The 20,707-nt window shown below is 35.7% G+C and overlaps 1 protein-coding gene across 3 annotated transcripts; it reads right to left on the bottom strand.

Moving 5' to 3' along the window:
• Positions 1-2,174: 2,174 nt before the first annotated feature.
• LOC132050454 (kinesin-like protein KIN-7O) lies at positions 2,175-19,923 on the bottom strand. Of its 3 annotated transcripts, none has more exons than XM_059441703.1 (32): positions 19,606-19,923; positions 19,429-19,518; positions 17,176-17,294; positions 16,097-16,210; positions 15,917-15,998; positions 15,196-15,263; positions 15,049-15,123; positions 14,807-14,952; positions 14,627-14,729; positions 13,644-13,724; positions 13,396-13,464; positions 13,266-13,325; positions 13,036-13,197; positions 12,023-12,082; positions 10,331-10,570; positions 10,177-10,245; positions 9,932-10,102; positions 9,717-9,821; positions 8,336-8,422; positions 8,059-8,208; positions 7,754-7,867; positions 7,537-7,623; positions 7,257-7,460; positions 6,988-7,173; positions 5,654-5,860; positions 5,390-5,479; positions 5,156-5,296; positions 4,643-4,740; positions 4,128-4,206; positions 3,415-3,558; positions 3,181-3,252; positions 2,175-2,712 (listed from the first exon to the last, which is right to left on the bottom strand). In XM_059441703.1, exons 1-32 carry the CDS (start codon positions 19,727-19,729, stop codon positions 2,485-2,487), a joined length of 3,825 nt encoding a protein of 1,274 aa, XP_059297686.1. In that variant the 5' UTR covers positions 19,730-19,923; the 3' UTR covers positions 2,175-2,484. The 3 variants fall into 3 exon arrangements, with proteins under 3 accessions (XP_059297686.1, XP_059297688.1, XP_059297687.1); XM_059441705.1 differs by having other exon boundaries at positions 7,537-7,605; XM_059441704.1 differs by having other exon boundaries at positions 10,177-10,242.
• Positions 19,924-20,707: the final 784 nt, after the last annotated feature.

The following is a 20,707-nucleotide window of genomic DNA, read 5'->3' as shown; positions in this document are numbered from 1 at the left end:
CATAAAGTAACACAAAATTCAAACTATGACATAATAATGACTTTCTCCCGTTCTACCATCTCTTTCATTTGTTAGATGGACCAAAGTAGGTAAGATAACACAAAACCAAAAATCATCATGAGTTTTAGGGACATGCTTGTTTAGTTTTAATCCTACTAGTCGAACAGTGAGTGACCTGCATTGAGTAGGAATAAGGCAATATTCTCTATAAGTATAGGAGGTCCGGGAGGAATAGCCTCGGACACCGGCCTCAAGTGCCTCGGGCACCAAGTCGGAAGTGCCATGGGTAGTAGGCCGCATGTGTCATGGGTACTAGGTAAATCTCGAGTCAATAGCAGGGTGGACCATAAGGCAAGAGCGAAATTTAAACTTTTTTTTTCTTAAAGATGTATTTTATATATAAACTTTTTTTCAAAATTAAAATTGATGGAATCACATCTAAGATCAATAGCGTCTCAAGAGAGATTAAATGGATTAGCTATATTAACAATTGAATAGGAATTGTTAGAACAAATCGGTTATAAAATAGTAATTAATGACTTCGCATCTAAAAAAGTTAGAAAAGTACATTGTAAATAAAAATATATATGAAGATCTTTTCGTTCCTTCTTTCCAGACTGTTTTATCATGCTTTATTTAGTATTTTATCATGGCTTTTTTACTTATGTTATCACTTTTTCCTGATTGCGTTGATTTGCTTTTCTTTTAAAACAATTTGTTGGGATTACACCCTTCGTATGTTGTTGTTGTATATATGATGATCTTTTCTTTTAAAAAAACTACGGCCTCTATTTGAAGTTTGGCTTTAGGCCCCGTTGAAACGGCTCTGGTCAATAGATCCCACATCATTTAACCCTGATGTGTGTGCAAATTGTAAAGATAGTTCTTTATTTACAAAAATTGAAATAAAAGACCCTTTGGGTTTTCTATTTTTTTTCTATCGTTCTTGTAATTGTTCTTCTCTTTACATTAAAAATATTAATGAATTATTTAACGAAATTTGTAGCTGATTAAAGTATCTGACTGAGAAAGTGTTAAGATTCAAAGTTTATTGATTTTTGCCTTTGAAGGCTCTTGATCCTTCGAGTTTTTGGAGGAATTAGGTATACTCTCTTTACATGTATTTCAGTAATACTTTGTGGTTCTCATCTGAACCATTCTGTCTCAGACTCATATGAACAACATGTAGAAAAGAAATATCATGAAGAAATTACTATACCCTCTACGTGACTGAAAATTTCAAGTTTTACTATTAACGAAATATGAAAATCTTGATCATACTGAAGATAAGAAATCTTTTAAGAATTTGAACAAGAAAACTTCAAGGTTGAAAAGAAAGATATCAAGATATTGCCTCCCGATATTGCCACACTGCAGCAACAATTTTTCTAATGTTACAAGGGAAGGGGTGAAAATGCTCTTTAAAATTAAATATGTTCTGTTTTCCTTGCAAAACCTATGGTTTCTTTCTACCCATATTGACCATGACATCAGATATCTACTTTACATTTTATTTGATTGTTTTATCGTTTCTACAAGTCTTGCTTAATTTGAGATTCTTATGTTTTCTTATATTGTTCATTTTAAATAAGTTGACACACATGATTTTGAATCAATGGAAAATTGCAAAGGCCTTTCAATTATTAAAAAAGAAATAACAAGCTGATAGGAGGCATCCATAAAGCAATTGAACATATCAGCAGAAAATAACCTTGTAACCTTTTAGGGGAAATAGTCTATGAGTTCACCAACACACCCAAAAATCCAACAAAATGAGATCTTCGGAGGGTAGAGTGTACACAGACCTTACTCCTACCTTGGGGGTAGAGAGGTTGTCTTCGATAGACCCTCGGCTCAAATCAAAACAATTCAAAGCAGTTCGGAAAAAGAAATAACAAAAGTGAAGAAGCCAAGGCAAAATATTATAGAAAGCATGACAAAACATTCTTAATAGAAACTACTAGTCTCTCAGTTCATCATCTGCTCTAATTTCACTCTTTTTTATTTAGTTTCAACAATCTACAGGAAGTCGATAATCCAACTTCTGACTCTGCAAGAATCTTAATAAGCTTGACTTAATAGTGATTCTCAAGATTTGCACTGCTTTATTTATATTAAGTGCGTCATTTGGCAGAACAAGATTGCTAATCTTCAAGAACTGTCATGTAATGGCATTTTGCTATTCCAACTGACATATCAGTAGATGAACTTTACCTCTCTGGTGTATTGATGCATTACAGGCTTAAAGTTTTTTGAAATTGGTAACATGTTATATTCATCAGCACTGCAAATAAAGGCCTGGTATATCTTATCTACAAATACAGCCCCTGACAAAAACTTACAAAGAGGCCAAAAAGTCTAGTAATGACTCTTAACATCATTTACTAACTATTGTGGTATAGATATTAATGGTTAGTTAAGATATACATATTCATATCATCTGAACATATATGTACTTGGAAGATGTCCGTATATATTAACCAATCAGGGACCCCTTGAGGAAGCAAGCTGCTTCTTGAGGTTGAGGATTTCAAGACCACTTGAAGCTAATTGATCTTTCAGCTTTGATGAAGCAACCTCGAATTTCTTGTTCATAAAGTCTATCTCATCCAGCGCCTCTTTGTATCTTACCCGAAATGCATCCAATTTTGCTTGTGCCCCTCTAAGTCTCATTCTCAGCTTAGCTTTCCCATTGCTGTGGTTGACTTCATCCTGTTCAGACATATCAGATATGATGACTTGCACTCTCTTTAAGGAAAATAAGCTTGAAATGAACCACTCGACTCAGATTGCTCTTAGATGTCAGATGTGCAACTTATCATGAAAAGATGTTGCGCAAGGATAACATTCCCTAATTACACATGCAAACATTTTCAGCAGATTGTCTACTGATCTATGCAAAAATTATGCAAATGCAAAAGCAACATACAGAAGCAGATGAGTCATTCTTCACAGCTGCTTCATAATGAAATTGACATCATGAGTAGAATAAAAGCAACAAAGTTATTTCCTTTCTTTCATCTCAGTCATCACATATATCAATATAGTATGAATAAGAAACCAAGAAAAAAGAGAGAAGATAAATGATACAAATATAGTCACAAAAAGGTAACCTGTCACCTGGCATATCTCATGATAATCAAATATAGCGTGCAATTGACCATGTGAATGATTGCTTACATTATGCATTTTGACCTCCAAAGCTGAAAGCTTCTCATTGAGCTGCTCGACTTCATGTTTTAAATTTGACAGCTGATAACCAAAATATAGTGTTATCCTCGAGCATAGTAGAGAACGTCTATGTAACATAATAAATTTGTAATAATCTGTCTCAGATAAATGAGAATCACATCTCCTTTACTTGTTCTGAGAGCAGATTCATCAATCAACATTTCATGGCATTCAAGTGTGAACCTGAAAGTCATCTCTCTGAATTGGCTCCGCCTCCGATTCTCTAATACGGGCTAATAGATCTACTCTTTCTTTGCTAAGCATGCTTAACTCCATCTGAAGCCTTTCTACTTCCTTGCACAGATCCTGACGCTCCAGTTTCAGCATCTGCAGTTGAGAATTTAACATTTCATTAGAAGAGGACCAGTTATGCAGAATGGCAGTAACATATAATGATGCTGGGAACTTGGACAAGAAAAGGATATCAACTGAATTGGTGTGTACTACAAAAAAGGTCCAAAATTCAAATACCATTGCACCAGGACTGAAAGCGAGAGATAAGTTTGTCCTGCACAGCTGCTGGTGGTGAAGAAACTGACAGCATCACAATGTCATTTAGGATGTTGTAAATAAGCTTCATCAATTCATGATTACAGTTCAAAGGCGACAGTCGTTTTGAGTGCTTCTACACTCACGTGAACTTACTATTAAATATTGAAGTTTTCTATTAGGTTCAGATTACATAGTATAGATTAGCAATTTTTTTGATAACCACTACGTAATCCTAAGTCAAGTAAGCAACAAGCTGAAGTCATGTACGAGAAGAGTTTTATAGGGCATAATTATTCAACTGATGTATATCCAGCTTAGTCTACCCCAGAATACTTTTCTAGGCTGACTCACTATGCTGCACACAATATAAATTCTAAAAGCTTGACTAAGTACAAACAAATCACCTTTTGAGAACTTCTACATTGTTCCTCAGCAACTCTCAGGCCAAGTCTAAGTTGATCGATCTCTAGTAATTTCTCTTCACTGTAAAACAAGGAAAAAAGCAATACCTGTATATTATCAAGCAGATCAATTTAAAGGTTTATATGAATACACTACTCAAGGCACCTGGAATACACCCAGATTTTGGTGAGGGTAGTAGCAAGCTAGGCCGAACATCACCATTATGGACATACACTGACACACCCCATTGTCCCAATTTACTAGTCACTTTTTGCTTATTGAGTACCAATTTACTAGAGCTAAATATATTAAACTAATTTTGAAATTAATTTAGATTTTCAGAAAGCATAAGTGTAGTGCATGTGATTTTTTCTGCATCAAAACACATTCTATTAAAGACAACAGAATACATTTGAAAATATTAGTCACTAGTTACTTCACTTTACTATTGACAACCAATTTGGAGAAACGGAGTAGCAACATATCAGAGTGATAGGGGAGCAAAGGATAGTCAAACCTGAAACTTTTTTCCAACAGTACATTATTTTCTGAGACAACCAATCTCTCCTCAAGGAGTTTGCACTGAATTCTACAACTCTCAAGTTCATTTGTCACCTGTAGTTTAAAGTCAGGATGCTAAATCAAGATTCGATAAGTAAATCATGGGCAACTGACATGTACATAGATGTGCAACATATTTTGCTAAATTCATTGCCCCAATGGATGTATTTGATTTCTTTAATTTAGCTATGTGCTTTTCTAGCGAGGAAGCTCTATAGTACTCAGACCTCACAAACAATTCTCTTGGTCTGTTTAAAAAAGGAAGATTAAAAGTGAACAAGCTTTGAATTAACTAGGCGTCTCGGCAATACAATTTCTACAATATCATGTTCCCTCTAGACCACCAAAGAGAACAGGATGCAAGTACTGAGTCCTTGAAGAGATGCTCAATATCAATAAGAGCCACTACAGTGTTTGTCAGAATATGCTTAAATTGTTCAACTACATCATGTGTAAATCTGAAGGTAACCTCTGTCATTTTCTGTGACACATTGGCGAGATCAGCACTATAAGATTTTGCCTTTTCATTGATTGCTTCAACTGTAGCTTTCTCCCTTGCAAACCATATGGCCTTTTCCTCCTCCATTGACAAAAGGGCATCAGTGAGTTGCTACAAATAAAAGAAGGCACTCATAAATGATGTAACGGGAACAGTTGAATGGAGCCTCAGAATACATGTTTCCAAAGCAACTTCAAATAGTACCATAGCTAAATCTTCCTTTTCTTCTGCCAAAAGGTTGACAGAAGTTTCCAATCCCTGACATCGTGATTCAGATTCTTCCGAACATAATCTCTACAATGCCATAGAAACAAATAATGGTGAGAAAATAGAAATAAGTTATCGTTTTATTTTTCAGAAAAAAGAATAGTAGAAACTAAGCTAATAATTCATGCTCAACAGGCAAATATGATAGAAGATATGAAAAAGTGGGAATCTCAAAGGAACCATTAACAAACATAAACTTACAAGGCATGACACCTCTTCCTTCAGCATACTTAGTTCTGTATTTGACATATTCAACTCGTCAGATAAAGCCTGCAATTCACATGCCAAATTTTCTGCTCTAGAATTGGCTTCTTCTTTTTCCGCATGAGAGATTGTTAATTCCTCTTCCAAAGAAGCGATAGTTGTCTCCATCTCAAATGCCAGCACTTCCAGCTTCCTGTACTCCTCCTTCACACCAGAAAGGGGAAAGTAGCTTAAGACAAAGCAATAAAGATAACTAACTCCCCCTCTAGAGTGGAATGCAGGTAAACATATGCAATACTATTTATAAGATTGATGGGAATAGTACATATAATGACAGAATGGCATATGGGCATTAAATACCCAGTATGCTGTTTCAAATAGTGCTAACAAATAAAGGTTATAATGATTCCTAGACCTACCTTGGGTGAGAAATATCTTAAGAATGAAATGAGCATTCTATATGGGAATTTTCTAAATCAGTATATCTTAAGACAAAGAGAAACAGACTAGACTTCATGATGCATGCCAATAAGGTTTTTCTTTTCTTTAAGGGTGCCGTCAATATAACCTGTTACTTCTACCATATGATGATCTGCTCCTTTTATTTGAAAAGGTAATTACGTCGAATGTAAGTTATAAAACAATGCCTTGGGGACTATAAGAGGATTTAGATTGGATTAACAGAACCCAAAAATCCTACATGAAAATGAAGAAAGCACAAATGTCAGACTCCAAGCCCTGCCTTGGACGGCCTTTTGTTAATTTTCAGGTTTGTCCTATTTTACTTGTCAAGAGTTCTTCTAATGGCAGGGTACTATTCCAAACTCAATGGCTTCTTGAACAAAAGTTACAATACAAAAGACACCAACTTTTGGTCTGCCTTCCTGTTTTGCCATTATTGAGTTACTGCTTTTCATGCATGGATTGAGTAAGGGCTTCGAAAGTTGTATGTAAAGGTCTACCCCCACTGTACCATTGCCTAAAGATTTTGGACTAAATACTCAGATTCTTCGTAGGTATTAGAATCAACCTTTGGTAAGCCTATTCTCACACCCATAAAGTTCATGTGTTAACCACCAAAACTGGGCTACGTGTGCGGGAGTGTGTTAAGTTTTTTAATGTCCCACATAGGTTGTGTAAGGGCTTCCATAGGATTTATAAAGCCTTGAACCACTCCAGTCATTGCCTAAGTTTTTTGCGGTGGATGTTCAGCTACCTTCAGTGCCATAAAGTTAAGCTCAAAGTGTTTTTGCCATTCCATTATACATTTAAGGAACATAGAAAGACATTTCTTGAACTTATTTACACTAGTTTGAGTACACCGTACCTACCTGCACATGTTCAACACAAACAGAGGAATTCTTGGCTCTTTTGGAGTCAAACACATTAGAGCTCCTATCAACAACTGAATCACGCCTTCTTCCGATGATCGATTCTCGCTTATTGATGTCACGCTCAATAATAGCCCTCTGACCATTTAAGCGTTTAATTTCCCTCTCAGCACAAGCTCTTTCACCCTAACAATGTGATACCGTAAGAAAAGATAGAAATGCCTCAAGACAGCACAAGGAAATCAACCTTCAAAAAATTTGCATGAGACCTCAAGTTTTGTCTTCTCCTGGATGGCATTCCTAAGTTTGGATTCTGTGTCTTTCAACTTTGCTTTTGTTTTCTCCAAATCTTTTCTAATGTTTTCCTTCTCTCTGACTAAGGAATTAGAAGATAAGCATGACAGTTCCTTTTGAAGACTTTGAATCTGAGAAAGGTGTTCAGATTTTTCTGCTTCATACTTTTCAGAGATTTCCTGGAAAAGAGCATGATTCCGTCAGCAAGGGCAGAGATATCAAAGGATCGATATAGGACAAAGTGAAGCAACTTACTGTTAATGCATTTCCAGAATCTCCCATAGCTCTTTTCAGTTCTTCTATTTGATTATGCAGATCAAAAGACTGATTGTCCAGTAGAATCTAAGTTTTGATTAGCATGCGTTAAAGGTAATTTCAACAGAAACTCAAATAACCGAAGTGTGAGATAATACTTGGTTGTCAAATTTCCAATTATAGAGACGAAAGAAAAGAAAAAGCAGACAATTGGCACCTTTTCATCCTGAACTACATTGATCTTTTGCCTCAAGAGAGATTGTAGTTTCTCATAGTTTCTAATTATAAATTTAATTTGGTTGGAATTGTCAAGTGCTGAAGACTTTAAATCCTGAAAGTGGGAAACCAGATCAGGTTGCAGAAAGCACATAGCAAGTAAACAATAGTACTGGAATTAATGTATAGAAGCGCAAGTGATAAAACAGCGTGTTGTTAAAGAACATATTGCATGCGTGCGGAAATGTATGAAAAGAATGCCCAAGTCTAGAATTTATGATGTAATGACCTACAGAAGATACTCACAGGAACTAGTTTGGATATGGCAGAGAAAGACAGGAAAAGTTCCTCTACCACTGGAACGAATGAATCAATCAATGTTCGTGAATTTTCAAATTCTGACATCAAATCTTGAACCTCCCTCATCAGCTTGGTTTCAAAGTTCATGTTATCCTCCTGAAAGAAGTGAATTCATTAATGCCCCAGGAGGCATATGAAAATGATTATATTACATGCTTAAAGCGGAACCCTAAAGAATGTCAGTCACAATATATCAAGTACTATTAGGGTGGAATGAACTTACGACAAGCACTACTGCAGATTGCATTGAAGCAAGCTGTTCACAAGCCCGTTGTGCCTCAAGTTTTGCACTCAAAAGCTCTTGGAAAAGCTAAAGCATTAAAACAGAAGTCATTGCACTGTTGCACTTAAAGGAAAGGTAATCAAAAAAGATATGTGAACCTTATCAAAAAAGAAAGGTATTATGGATATCAAATGTAAAGGTCAAATGTAAAAGTGAGATCCTAGTAGTCAAAGAATTGGCCTGAAAACATGCTCAAAGCTATGCAGAATAACACCAGTTTCCTTGGCTTCTTTGACTGGAAGCATCATCTGAGTCTATATCTAATAGAGACGTGCTATACCCACTCAACTCGAAAGCTATTACCATCCTAATGTGTTTTATGAATCACTTATGCAATTATGCGTTGTACCGGATGGAATATGGTACGAGGAACAGGACATCCCAGAAATACTCAACAAGTAAAACAAAAAGCCAGACCGTGATTCCCACTCTGAGATGTGACACGTGCAGAGGAAACAGATATGATGAATGTGAGGTGAGAAAGAGGGGAGCATCTTTGTGACGAAATTGCGAAAGGAAAGCAAAATACCATTTAAAGCTTCATTTAATAACTGAAACTAATAACTATTGAATAGATAAAAATCATCATCATGATATATCGTTCTAATTTTAATCACTACAAAAGTTTTCGAGAATGTATCTTGGGACTAAGATTAAGAATGTGATCTTCGACCACCGAGGCTTATAGCCTACTGATACTGCTTTGGATCTCCTACACAATAAGTGGGGATTCGAATCTCTCTATCCCCTTCTCCCTCTATAAAACAAATAAAATTAAAAGAATGAAAACGTGCGACTAAGGTGAAAAGGAAGCATAAGAACTAATTAACCAAAACAAATGCGGATATCAAATTCAGATTCAGCATTATCATGTTTTGGCATTTGGGCTCTTTAGATTGGCTTGTCGTCTTCATTACTAGTTAGATTTAGAAAGCAGTAAGTAGTAACGACATGCCAACTTCATTTATAAACTGGAATATTACTAATCAAGCAGCATTTATTTCGATATACAGAAGACTACCACATGTTTCATATTCCCTTGCGCATTGATCATACAAGTGGGAGAAAAAGGAACTTTGATAGTACTCTATCAGGTAGTAATAGCAGTTTTTTCATAACAGGCAAACAGCTGTGGCTAGCTGTTTGGCTGTGAGAACACAATGGTTGATACTTGATATAGATACAGCGACAACATTTATGCCACCAGCACAGGAATTCTGAAGTGCAAGCATTTATCACCACCTTGTTTGCTCTCTCAATATAAGGAGATAAATCATTAAAATTGCAATGTTCAATGCATAAAATGTGAAAGCTTGATTACCTCTTCATGCTTCTCTCTTGCAGATATGGTCTGCTCAGTTGCTATCTCAACAACAGAGTCCAAATTTTGTTGGCTTGAGGATCTCTCCATTTCTAACAAAGTGATCTGAACAAAAGTTCCACATTTCCGAGATATACTTAACAAGAAAAAAAATGAAAAAGTAATCTTATTTATATAGATGACAAGAAAATGAGAAATGAAAGAAATGAGGACACCTTCTCTTGGAGCTGCTTAATCACCAAAATAGCTTCTGCCTCTCTCAAAGTTTTGCTCCCATTCAAGTGCATCAAAGAATTGTCCTCTTGCTCAGAACCATCGACCAGATGAATGTCAGCCTCTAAAAGCTTCCTTGTTAGATAGTCAATCTTTATCTCACTCACGGTTTTCTAGCAAAAGCAAGGATTAAACTAAGAAATCAAATTGAATCAGAAATAACAGAAACAAAGCGAAAGAACATTACATGTGATTCAAATTTTAAAAGCAACTCCTCATGCTCCCTTTGAAGTTCCAGCAATTCATTGTCTTCCTGCTAGAATTAAAAAAACAATAACACGACAATCAGTAGTATAATACTATTTCAAAAGAAAGTTGAAATAGCAGGGCGAAGTGTAAACCATTGAGGAGCTTTTTTTCCTAGAGGCTCCTTTTCTCCTGCTAGTCACATGCAACAAAGCCTGCGGGTCAGGGAGGGTACAGTCTTCTAATTGATTACTCCTTGAATTGTCTTCTTGCTTGCCAGAGTCTCCATTGCTCTCAGCATCTAATAGTTCTTCAAAAGGAAGTAAGGGTCCAATGTCACGTTTTATGCTTTTGGCTTTGACTACAGAAGCCTTCTCTTTGACTGCGGAGTTCAACTGAAGCAGCAAAGAATAAAATATTTAATTCTGTTTGCATTGGTAAAGAAGCTTTGCAGGGTTCTAGATTGGAGTTCCAGTTCCCCCATTTGGTGCTCATAATTGTAAATTTAAAAGGGTATATCTTTAATGCAGGCAAGGAATCCCGAACCAATGTTTGCAGAGAAGATGAAAGTGGAAGAGGAAGAAAAATTTGGAACCAATGTTTGTAAAGAAAAGGACTTTCGAGCCCATGAATCACGTTTTTTATTATTGAAGAATTTGTTAAAGAAGATACTTTGATAAAATTAATTAGAAGGGCTAATTAGTCAATTGTAATTATTTTACATTAATGATAGATATATCAAAGAATTGTTACAAAAAGTCAAACAATACTGATAAGCATAATATCGTAAACAACAAGAGAGGCTAGTGTTATGAAGCAAAAACTAGAGGGGGGGTCTCTGAAATTATCCTTATCAATTATTATAGATGTATGCTACATCATACTTGGCTAACTTTTTATCAATGTATTAAAAATTTTATCATTAAAGAATTTGATAAAGAGGATATTTTATTAAATTAATTAATAAAGTCTCTCTACCTTTGTGAATGGGGGGCTAGCCTCTCTACCTTCCAAGGTATTAGGTAAGATCTTATACTTATGTGTGTATTACTAAGTGTTGCTTCCCTCCCTTCGTATTTTGTTGTCTTACTTCTCTTACATTGTGGGACTACGTTTTTTTAGCCGGGTATGTAGTTGTAATTAATTAATTAGAAGAGTTTAATATTACAAAAAGGAAAATTAGTCATATTGTAACTGTTTAACATTAATAATAATGTGTTAAAACAATTGTTACAAGAAAAATCAAAACAAGGGATGTAAGCTTAATATTGTAAACCACAAGGGAAGTTAGTGTTACAAAACGAAACATGGAGGGAGGTCTCTGAAATCATAACTATCAATTATTATAGATGTATAATACATCATAGTTGGCTAACTTTTTCGCTGTCTCAAAACTCACTCACTTGTATGCTCAAATAACTTTAATTGCGACTAGTATAGATTCAAGCTTGCTTTCTGAATAAACACGGCAGTGCGTAAAGTATTAAAACATCCCTTTGCAAATGAGTGTTACCCATCCTTAATGAGTTTATGCACAGTGTCCTAACAATACGATGACCATTAAAACCAACAATTTATCCAACTGATGCGCTTAAACACAAATTGGCAACTAATTTCTCAAGTACTCTAAGGCAGTCGATTCATACACCAAATAACACTAAGGATGCAGATTCATAGTACTAGTAAAATGCAGCTTGTGATGCTGGGTCAATAATTATATATCCATAAAATGACTAAAGTGAAGTCCATATTGCTTCAAGAACGTACTGCTCCTATATACTCTTCAAAGAAATTTACACAACAAAAGATAACATATGGTAACATTACCAACAGAAATCAAATCTCACCTCCTCCTTCAAAGCCTCCCTTGAAAGTTTACCTGGGCACCATGTATATCGCCGTTTTTCCTACAATGCAGAAGATATAACATCAACTTAATCACAATAGAACAGCAATAAAAGAAAGCTAAGGGTAGAAGACCAAATCAAATGCAAATGATGGCACAAAGTGTTAGATGTATGTGGTATTGTCGTCATTGACTAAGATTAAATAAGCAATTCTTCCAGAAAATGCAAAATAAGAGGACTATTTTAGGAATTGGTAGCTGATTTTGAATTTTTTTCTTCAAACACAAAATTCAATATGCCTCTGTGTGTTCTCCCAAGCAACGACACGAATCCTTAAGAACACATTGGATATCACCAAAAGAAACTAGCATAGAGAAAACCCACTACTTGAAAATATAATCCCAAATGAGCTCAAATTTTTGTATTGCGGAAACTAGCAGGAAGGTCTAAGACTCATGCAAGATTTATATTAAAATCAGCAATTGGTGATCACATACATGTTTGAAACTCCATTTTGACAGGAAAGTGCAATATGAGGTCAGACAAGGTGCGCCATGATTGCATGAATGAAATGTGATCTTTTTATTAGAAGTAAATAATTTTACTGAAGATGAAAATATCTTCCCGTATACAAACAGTATACTGAAATAGAGTGGCCGAGTATACTCAGTTGTCTTCATGTACTCAGTAGGTAAGAGTTATGGCAGACTGTTGGTCTAGGATTCAAGGGATCATAGAAGGTGGAAAAAGAAACTAGGAACCCAATTACCTGATAAAAGAAATGGAAAAAGTACTAATGCACTGAAAAATAATTTGATTGCCTTTATAAGTCTTCGCTCTGCAGTAAATTAGGTGGAGGTCCAGCATTTATATTAAAAATTGAATCGGACTTGTAAACTTCACACTGTGAAGTACCACCAACTTGTTGAAATCACGCTCTTAAATTAGTAGTGCTTCTAGGAGGGATTCAAAAGCAAGTAAAGCAATGAATAGATAGAAATCCACAAACTCACCTTTTTATAGGTATCACGACCCTCATCCCTATTTGAGCATAGCACCATAGAACTCAAGTTCTCAATTTTCTTGGCTTGCTCTTGTAACCTCTTCTCCCTTTCAGCTTGAGCTTTCTTTTCCTCCTCCAATTCTAATGCAATTCGTTCCCGCTCCAATTCGCTCTATTAAAATTTTACACCTTTGAGACTCACAAAATTGCCAATGCAGCTATAAAGTAATCATCACAAACCTTCAGTAAAGTATTCCGGAGATTCAGTATTTCTTCATCAAGATGTTCTGAATGTGACGCCTTCAATAGTTTAAAAACATAGGTTAGTCAACCTATACAAAATAATAAACGACGTGACTGCTTCCAGAACCTGAAATTTAGCTCGCAGCTCCTCAATCTCCTTCTTTTGACGCTTTAGCAATGCAGCATCAGTCAGTATCTGGTATAAAAAAACAGATAGGTTTAAGATGCAAACAAAAGCAGGCATCATGTAAAGGCAAAAGGAAAGTACAGACCAGAAGCAACTCAAACTGACAGCAGATGTGAGTAAGAGGCATCAAGAAAGCTGAGAGATCGACTTGCTTTCTGGTGAGTACAGAATGCAGTTAAATATCCAACCTCATTCACGTGAACACAATTTGTAACCCGCAATGCCCTGCTAGCGAATTGAAGACTACTCTTAGTCTCATCAGCATGAATCTGGAATCAAGGAAAAAATGCATTATTAACATAGAGCAAGAGAGACTGTCAGCATGAACCTATCATCAAGCAGAACGCCCCATAAAAAAATTAAAAAAATAAAAGGCAGAAAAGAAGAAAGAAAGAAAGAAGAATCATAGAGACATGGTCACCCAAGCATAATTCACAAAATGGTTTACAAGTACAATATGTGATGAAAAGAAAGTTCTGCCTGCGACAAAGGTGGTCCAATGCATAATTACCATGGTTAGGGCTAATTGAAAGGTACTCGAGCCCTTCAAATTGAAAAATCAGAGAAGACAAAGAATGATCTAGAGACCTTTTCGAGCTACTGTACTCAACGAGTCAGCAATATTAAGTGAAAAACAGAAGGCCAGTTCATCCACAGTCAAGTTTTGTGTTCATTACATAATCATTTTGTTGAACAAATTGCTGAAAACCGAAAAATGATATCCAGGATAACACTATACTGACTTGTAAATCTTCAAAGGAAAAAACATGGAGAACTGCAGTGCTGGTACACTAATTTGTATGTCAAAAGGGAAAACATTTGGACACAATCATATTATTTGTCATACAAATAGACAAGATCTGAGGCAGACATGCCTACAATTTTATATAAAGATCAGCATAGCAAAATCAGTATAGCAGTACTTTCAACCAGTTGCAGATTGCTTTTTTCGTGAATTTTCTGTAATAAAAGATACCCCAAACAAGTTTTGACATGGTAGACATTGAAATAGTTCATTCTGTCTTAGAGTTCTCTAAAGAAATCAAAGAAGAAACTATAAATTATGAAATTGAAGACTTAATAGAGAATATTGTGCACCAACGCAAGGACTTATGTATTTAATAAGGTGCTTTTCAGCCTACCATAAACTTATTAAGCTCAGATAATTTACCTGGGCAAGAGTGATATTACATATGATGGCAGTGTTTGCATTTCCACCCAGTGCAGGTTGCAAGATACGCGTTAGTTTACTGTCTCGATATGGAACGTGACTCCTGGAAGATTGCATGATACATTAGTACAAGTAGAAGAACAGTTTTACGAAACCAAGCCCAACACACAACAAGCTTACCCTTGACTCTCAGCACCTTCACTTAGTTTTTTAATCACAGTTCCTAAAGTCATCAAGCTTTTGTTGATGTGGGAGCCTTCTTTTAGACGAACACCTTCCGCTCCGGTTTTGGCAACACGTTCTGAACCAGCAAGGTCCACCAGGTTCTGGGAAAATTTTGAGGGTAGAGAGATTATCTTTGTAGATTCTTCTACACAAATGATAGCATCTTAAAGAGAATGTAAAAACTTCTCACTGCATACCAGAACAGATACACGGACTGCATCACAAGAATTCTCTCTATTTGCATCTTCAGCCTTCTCCCTACTCTCAATTATCTATTAAGCATAAAAATTTAGGACATGAATGTATTCCTCATATCTTAGAATAGTCATTCAAGCGTATGTTACCATCCGGAAAATTGTGTGTGATCTACTGCTGTATGTATTCATATTAGTTTCTCCAATATGTCGATGAGCTGCAAAACAAATTGTGAAGACTGTTACTCTTGCTGAAGCTTTGCATAGGAATATTAATTTGAAATAGAGTAGCCAATATTAAGGCAGAAGGGTAATGAGAAATGGGATGCTGCGCTTCTTTATAAATGAAAACCAAATCTTTAGGGCACGGAAATGTTTGCCAGTATGCTCTTAAGACCAATACTTACAGTGGAGACTTTGTTATTAGAGTAATTGGAGCCTATAAGATACTTTCAAGAAAAGAATAATTATTGAGAGGACATAACCATATTGATGGTAATGCCAAGAACTGTGAAAGAAACCATGTTTAGGTGGGCTCGTAGAAGACGGAGGAGGAGATGCAGGGCATGTGAAGTTGTCCCTTTAGCATTGATGTGGACCATATGGAGTGAGAGGAACACAAGAGCTTTTGATGGAATAGAGAAAGATATTTTACACTTCAGAAATAGCCTCTTTTCCCTTATTTCTTTTTGGTGCACCCATGAGGTTACTTTTTGTATAGATGATTGGGCGACTTTCGTAGAAAATCATGTATTCTTGTAGGATTTTCTACTTTTTGGTATACTTCTTGTATACAGGCTAGTTAATGCCTTTTGTTAATAATATTCTTACTTCATCAAAAAAAAAAAAAATTGATGGTACTTTTACTTACATTCTCCAAAATCCATGAGCTCAAGCACTTGATCAGGAGAGGCAACAATTTCCTCCCTTAAACCAGCAACAAATATTCCTCGCTTCATGCCAGATTAGCAAATCGGATGAAAGCCAAATTATGCTGACAGTTCATGTGCAACTATAAAACAATAATGTGAAACCAAAAGTAATCCAATACCTCTATACTTTCATGGATTTGCAACTTCCGGTGCTCAGGAGCCAACAAATCATTTATCTCCTCATTATAGATTTCCATATACGACATCCGCAGAAGAAACTCTCTATCCATTTCCTAAAATTTCAGGAGACTAAATTATACACGGGTACTTATTAAATTTTTCAAAAGGCAGAACCAACGTCATGTACCAAAGATATTTTTTAGGAATGAGCATACTGCAAAAAATAACAATGCAACATATTTTTAAAAAGAACGATTGATCAGTCATAAATAAAATGATATTTCATTAGTCGCTTATGCTATCAAAAAACCCCAAGAAATTAGATCAGCACAAACAGAAAAAGCCTGTCACTTCCCTTATTAATCAGGACAGCACTTTTTCTATCAAGAAGTCACTTTTTTGGGCCTTTCTAACAGGAAAATGAATCTGATAATCAATCTTTCCCCTAGATTGAGAGGTTTCATTTCAGGTTAAGCAGGGGTCAAGACTCTAAGGTCCAGCTTCAAATAGGTGAGTGCTCATTTCCTAGCTTTCTTTCGCCAGGTTTTTTGGCTTTGATTTGATAGTTGGAACTCTATGTATAGATGTTAAACCTATGATAAGACTCTTGGAGACATAAGGAATGAAGAGAAGGAATCTGGTTGACAATCAAGTATTAGTTAGCAAGTGTATGGACTCATATTTTGAGTATTCTCTAGTGCGCTAAACTGAAGCATAAGAATCTAATGTTTTGTGGCACACATGTGATGTAGCAGCGGAGAATTGCTTTTCCTTGGCATCCCTTAAAGATCGATCCATCAACTTTATACCCATAAATCCTGAACTATAGAGCAGTTTTATAGGAATATGAAAACAAATTTCGGAAAATAGTAACTGCAAGAACCGGACAATGACTTTAAGACTTGACAAATGACCCAGAATCGCTTTTACAGCGAGTTGTTTTCCAGTAAGAGAACTTATTTCTTTTCAATCTATTTGAAGTTGCAGTCACAGTTATCAATGAAGAATGCCAAAAATATGACATAAATGTCATTATTTGTTGAAGGGGTTACAAATTGATATAATGGCAATGTCAAACCTCTTCAATGAAATTAAACAGATCTTGCACGGCCATAGGGATGACTCCAGGTTCAGTTGCTGATCCTCTCATAGTATGTGTTTTTCCACTACTTGTCTGACCATATGCAAAAACAGTCCCTGCAAAAGAAGATACGTATGCAAATCAGTAGCTTAAAAGATTAAATTATCTTTTTATAAAGTTAGGTAATATTACGGTATAATGCATAAACATGCCCTTAAACTTGGCCTCAACTGGCAAATCTACCCTCCAACTTTGGGTCTGCACAAGTAGGCACCTCAACTTGTCTCCACTTTGTCAGTTGAACACTCCAACTTAGAAAATGATCATCTAGACACCTTAAATTTTATGTGCCACGTCAGCATTTGTGTTTACGTGTTCAGCTTTATACAAGTTGAGGTGCCTACTTGTGCACACCCAAGGTTGGGGCCTGTTTATGTATTATCTAGTACCAAGAACGTACTGCAAGAGGTTCAGAAAAGGACATTACAATGACACCATTACATCCTCAACACATAGAGCTCAAAAAGTCAACAAAATATGACATGTTTCCTCTATCCTGTGCTCCCTCCCTATACCAGAAGGACAAACTATATGTGCATTTATACTTTACAGAGACGAGTATTTTCTTATCCTCAGAACATCTTTTATTCCTTTCAGGCCAACCAGAGCACATGATGCAGACTGGAACAGTATTCAATATCGGTCTCAGCTCTTTTCCAACTCTCTGTCCAACTCAACATACCAGCAAACTCTTCACATCCTTAGGAGGCATCACCAATTGAACTCCAAAAATGTTTGAAAAACATTATCCGAATCTAACAGGACCAGTCACGGTGTAGTAGTAGTAGTAGGTGTTAATTGTTTCCAATGCCTTCTCACAGAAGAAACACCTAGTATACGATGAAAACCCCTCTTTTGGAGAGTGTCTGGGTAAGACAAGCATCGTTAGCAGCAATCGATCCAAAACAAGCAACTTTAGAAGGAGCTTTAGTTCTCAAAATCAACTTCCATGGCCTCCCCTCATAAATTTCACGGCAACTTGTTTTCTCGGGCTTCTTAAGATTTGAACCCGAAGCCAACCCCAAACCTTAGGGGAGGCCGACCCCAATCTCAAACTATCATCAGCTTAATCCTATCTCGCCGACGTGCCCACAAAGATCCTTTAGAAAGTCTCCTTCTGCTAGTGAAAATTTGATTATGCACAAATCTCATTTTAATAACTTCAGCATTTAAACGAAATTTCGTAGAGAGAATTCATTAGTATCTACTAGATATATACTGTAGTTGCATCCGCCTTCATCTTTGCTTCTTGTCTTCTAACGATACGCCTCACACAAAGCCTCCAACGAATTCAGCGAAAATAAAAGGTTTTACTATAAGTTATAACGCAATTCAAGTTCCAGTATTTTAATAATTGGCTTTGCAAACTATCTTTGATTCATTTTAGATCCTACCATAATGTGACTTTTAACAATTACGGAACAATAAATCGAAGAAAAGGATCTTCTCTTTTTTTATCAGGTAAAGATTACATTAATAAACTCTATGTATTTTCGCAAACCATAGCTGATTCCAAGTCACAATAAAAGAGGGGAATTATGATAAATCGACAACCGACGTAAAAATAGTCAAACTGTGATGATCCTTACTGTAACGAACATAGTAGTAAAATGAAATGAGCCTAATAGAGTAGAATGATGTAAAGGATTTGATATTGATGCGTGCTTGACAATGATCTTATTAATAGTAATCCAGCATTAAAAATAATGTTAGGACGTAAAAGATACACACTAACTTTGCCACATAAACTGAAACAGAGGGGAGTATAAATTTGAAGAGAGTGGGTTTTTAAAAATAAAAAATTCACTAACTTTGCCACATAAACTGAAACAGAGGGGAGTATAAATTTGAAGAGAGTGGGTTTTTTTAAAAAAAAAAAAAAAATTATCAAGGGGCAGTTCTTTTCATTAAAAAGCCCTAATTGAACATTAGAAGCTCTTCTGTGTTTAACTTCACATCGAGTGTGCCTTTTTGTAGCTAAGCTTCTACTCTTCCGACTGCATTGAGTTCATTGTTAAATTTTAAACAGGAAATTTAAGGAGCTAACATAGTAACAATTAAAGTGTTCTAATATTTAAAAAGTAAAAGACAACTGCATTCCAAACTTGAACCAAAAGAAACAGGGAAACAAATTATAGGACGAAAATTACAACAAATGCCAAAACTTAAGAAAAAAGAGGCGTAAAATACCATTAAATCCTTGAATTGCACCAGACACTATATTTTTAGTTCGATCTTTGTAGATTTCAAGTGTTCTGCATTCATCCCCGAAAATTCTATCTGCATACCCAAGAAAAAGTTGCACATTGAGAAACAAAAGTACATGAAAAGAAAAGGGGGAAAACCTAGAAGAGAAATTGAGAGTACCAAATTCGAACTTGGCGGGCTGGTTGGGAATGAAGATAGAGTTCCCGGAGATTCGCCAGGGACTGGACTTTGCATCTTCCGGCAAGAGAGGCCTGGCTCTCACTGACACGTGGATTCTCTCCATCCTTCAGGTGAACTGTGAAATCTTCCCTGGGAAGGAGACCCAAATTTGCTGATTTTCCCGCCCGGAGTTCTTCCTCTAATGTTCAACCGGGGCTTTTAATGGAAACTAGATGATCGGTGCCCGTATGTTGTGCTACTTCAAAGATTACCAAAACGTTCAACAAAAATAATTCCGTACTTGTTTCGCTTGTTCCACTGAAATTATATTAGCATATCAGTGTTCCATACTGTGTGTACTGAGTTGAGGAAAATAGTTACACAAGATGTGATCTATGCATTTGGTACTCAAAAAAAAATCTTCAATTTCCTACCATTTACATATTAAACGGCATTCAGCATGATGTAATAGATTAGTCTTCTTGCGCCTTGGCTGCAAGGTTAAATTCAATTTCAGTCTAACAATACTTCTAGGCTCTAGCTCTAACTGCAGTTTTTATACCAAGAGAAAATTTCCCTCAGGGAATGAATTCAATTACTTTTAAGGCAATAAAATTATATATCTTGTACGGAGATATCAATGATATTTCAGTATGTAAATACTATGTAGAACTTACAGAACAAATCTCATTTGGGGATAATAACTAAAAGACATTTAAACAAAATTTCCATAGGACCAGAGAAATGTCATACAACAAGATATATACAACATACCTAAAGAAATGCCATGAGCAATGAAACTTATCATCAACAATTAATAAATATACACAAAGCATATTTACTAAATAATACGAAAATAAACAACATTTAGATATAAGTTATAAACAACAAGTTCCAATTATTGAAGAAACTTAGCAAGCGAACTAAATTGTTGAAGTAGTATTTACTCTACCATAATGTGACTTTTTCAATTCAACAACAATAAATGGAAGAAAAAGTTGATTTTGAGTCATCAGCTTTTTTGCAGTTTAAAGATTACATTAATAAACTCTATATTTTCGCAAACCATTCTTTTTCCAAGTCAGCATTAAAAGAGCACTTA

This window comes from Lycium ferocissimum, chromosome 3 (assembly GCF_029784015.1).
Source record: "Lycium ferocissimum isolate CSIRO_LF1 chromosome 3, AGI_CSIRO_Lferr_CH_V1, whole genome shotgun sequence".
NCBI classification, from domain to species: Eukaryota; Viridiplantae; Streptophyta; class Magnoliopsida; order Solanales; family Solanaceae; genus Lycium; species Lycium ferocissimum.
Note: the sequence above shows the minus strand (reverse complement) of the source record. Positions and strands in the feature narration are given on the sequence as shown.

What these genes read in the sequence shown, in the direction of transcription:
- LOC132050454 (XM_059441703.1), bottom strand. Translation starts at nt 19,729, where the DNA reads ATGGAGAGAATCCACGTGTCAGTGAGAGCCAGGCCTCTCTTGCCGGAA. An exon ending in CCATATCCAAACTAGTTCCT is followed by an intron (nt 7,868 to 8,058) that starts GTGAGTATCTTC and finishes TCCCACTTTCAG; the next exon opens with GATTTAAAGTCTTCAGCACT. An exon ending in AGGAAGAGGTGTCATGCCTT is followed by an intron (nt 5,480 to 5,653) that starts GTAAGTTTATGT and finishes ATGGCATTGTAG; the next exon opens with AGATTATGTTCGGAAGAATC.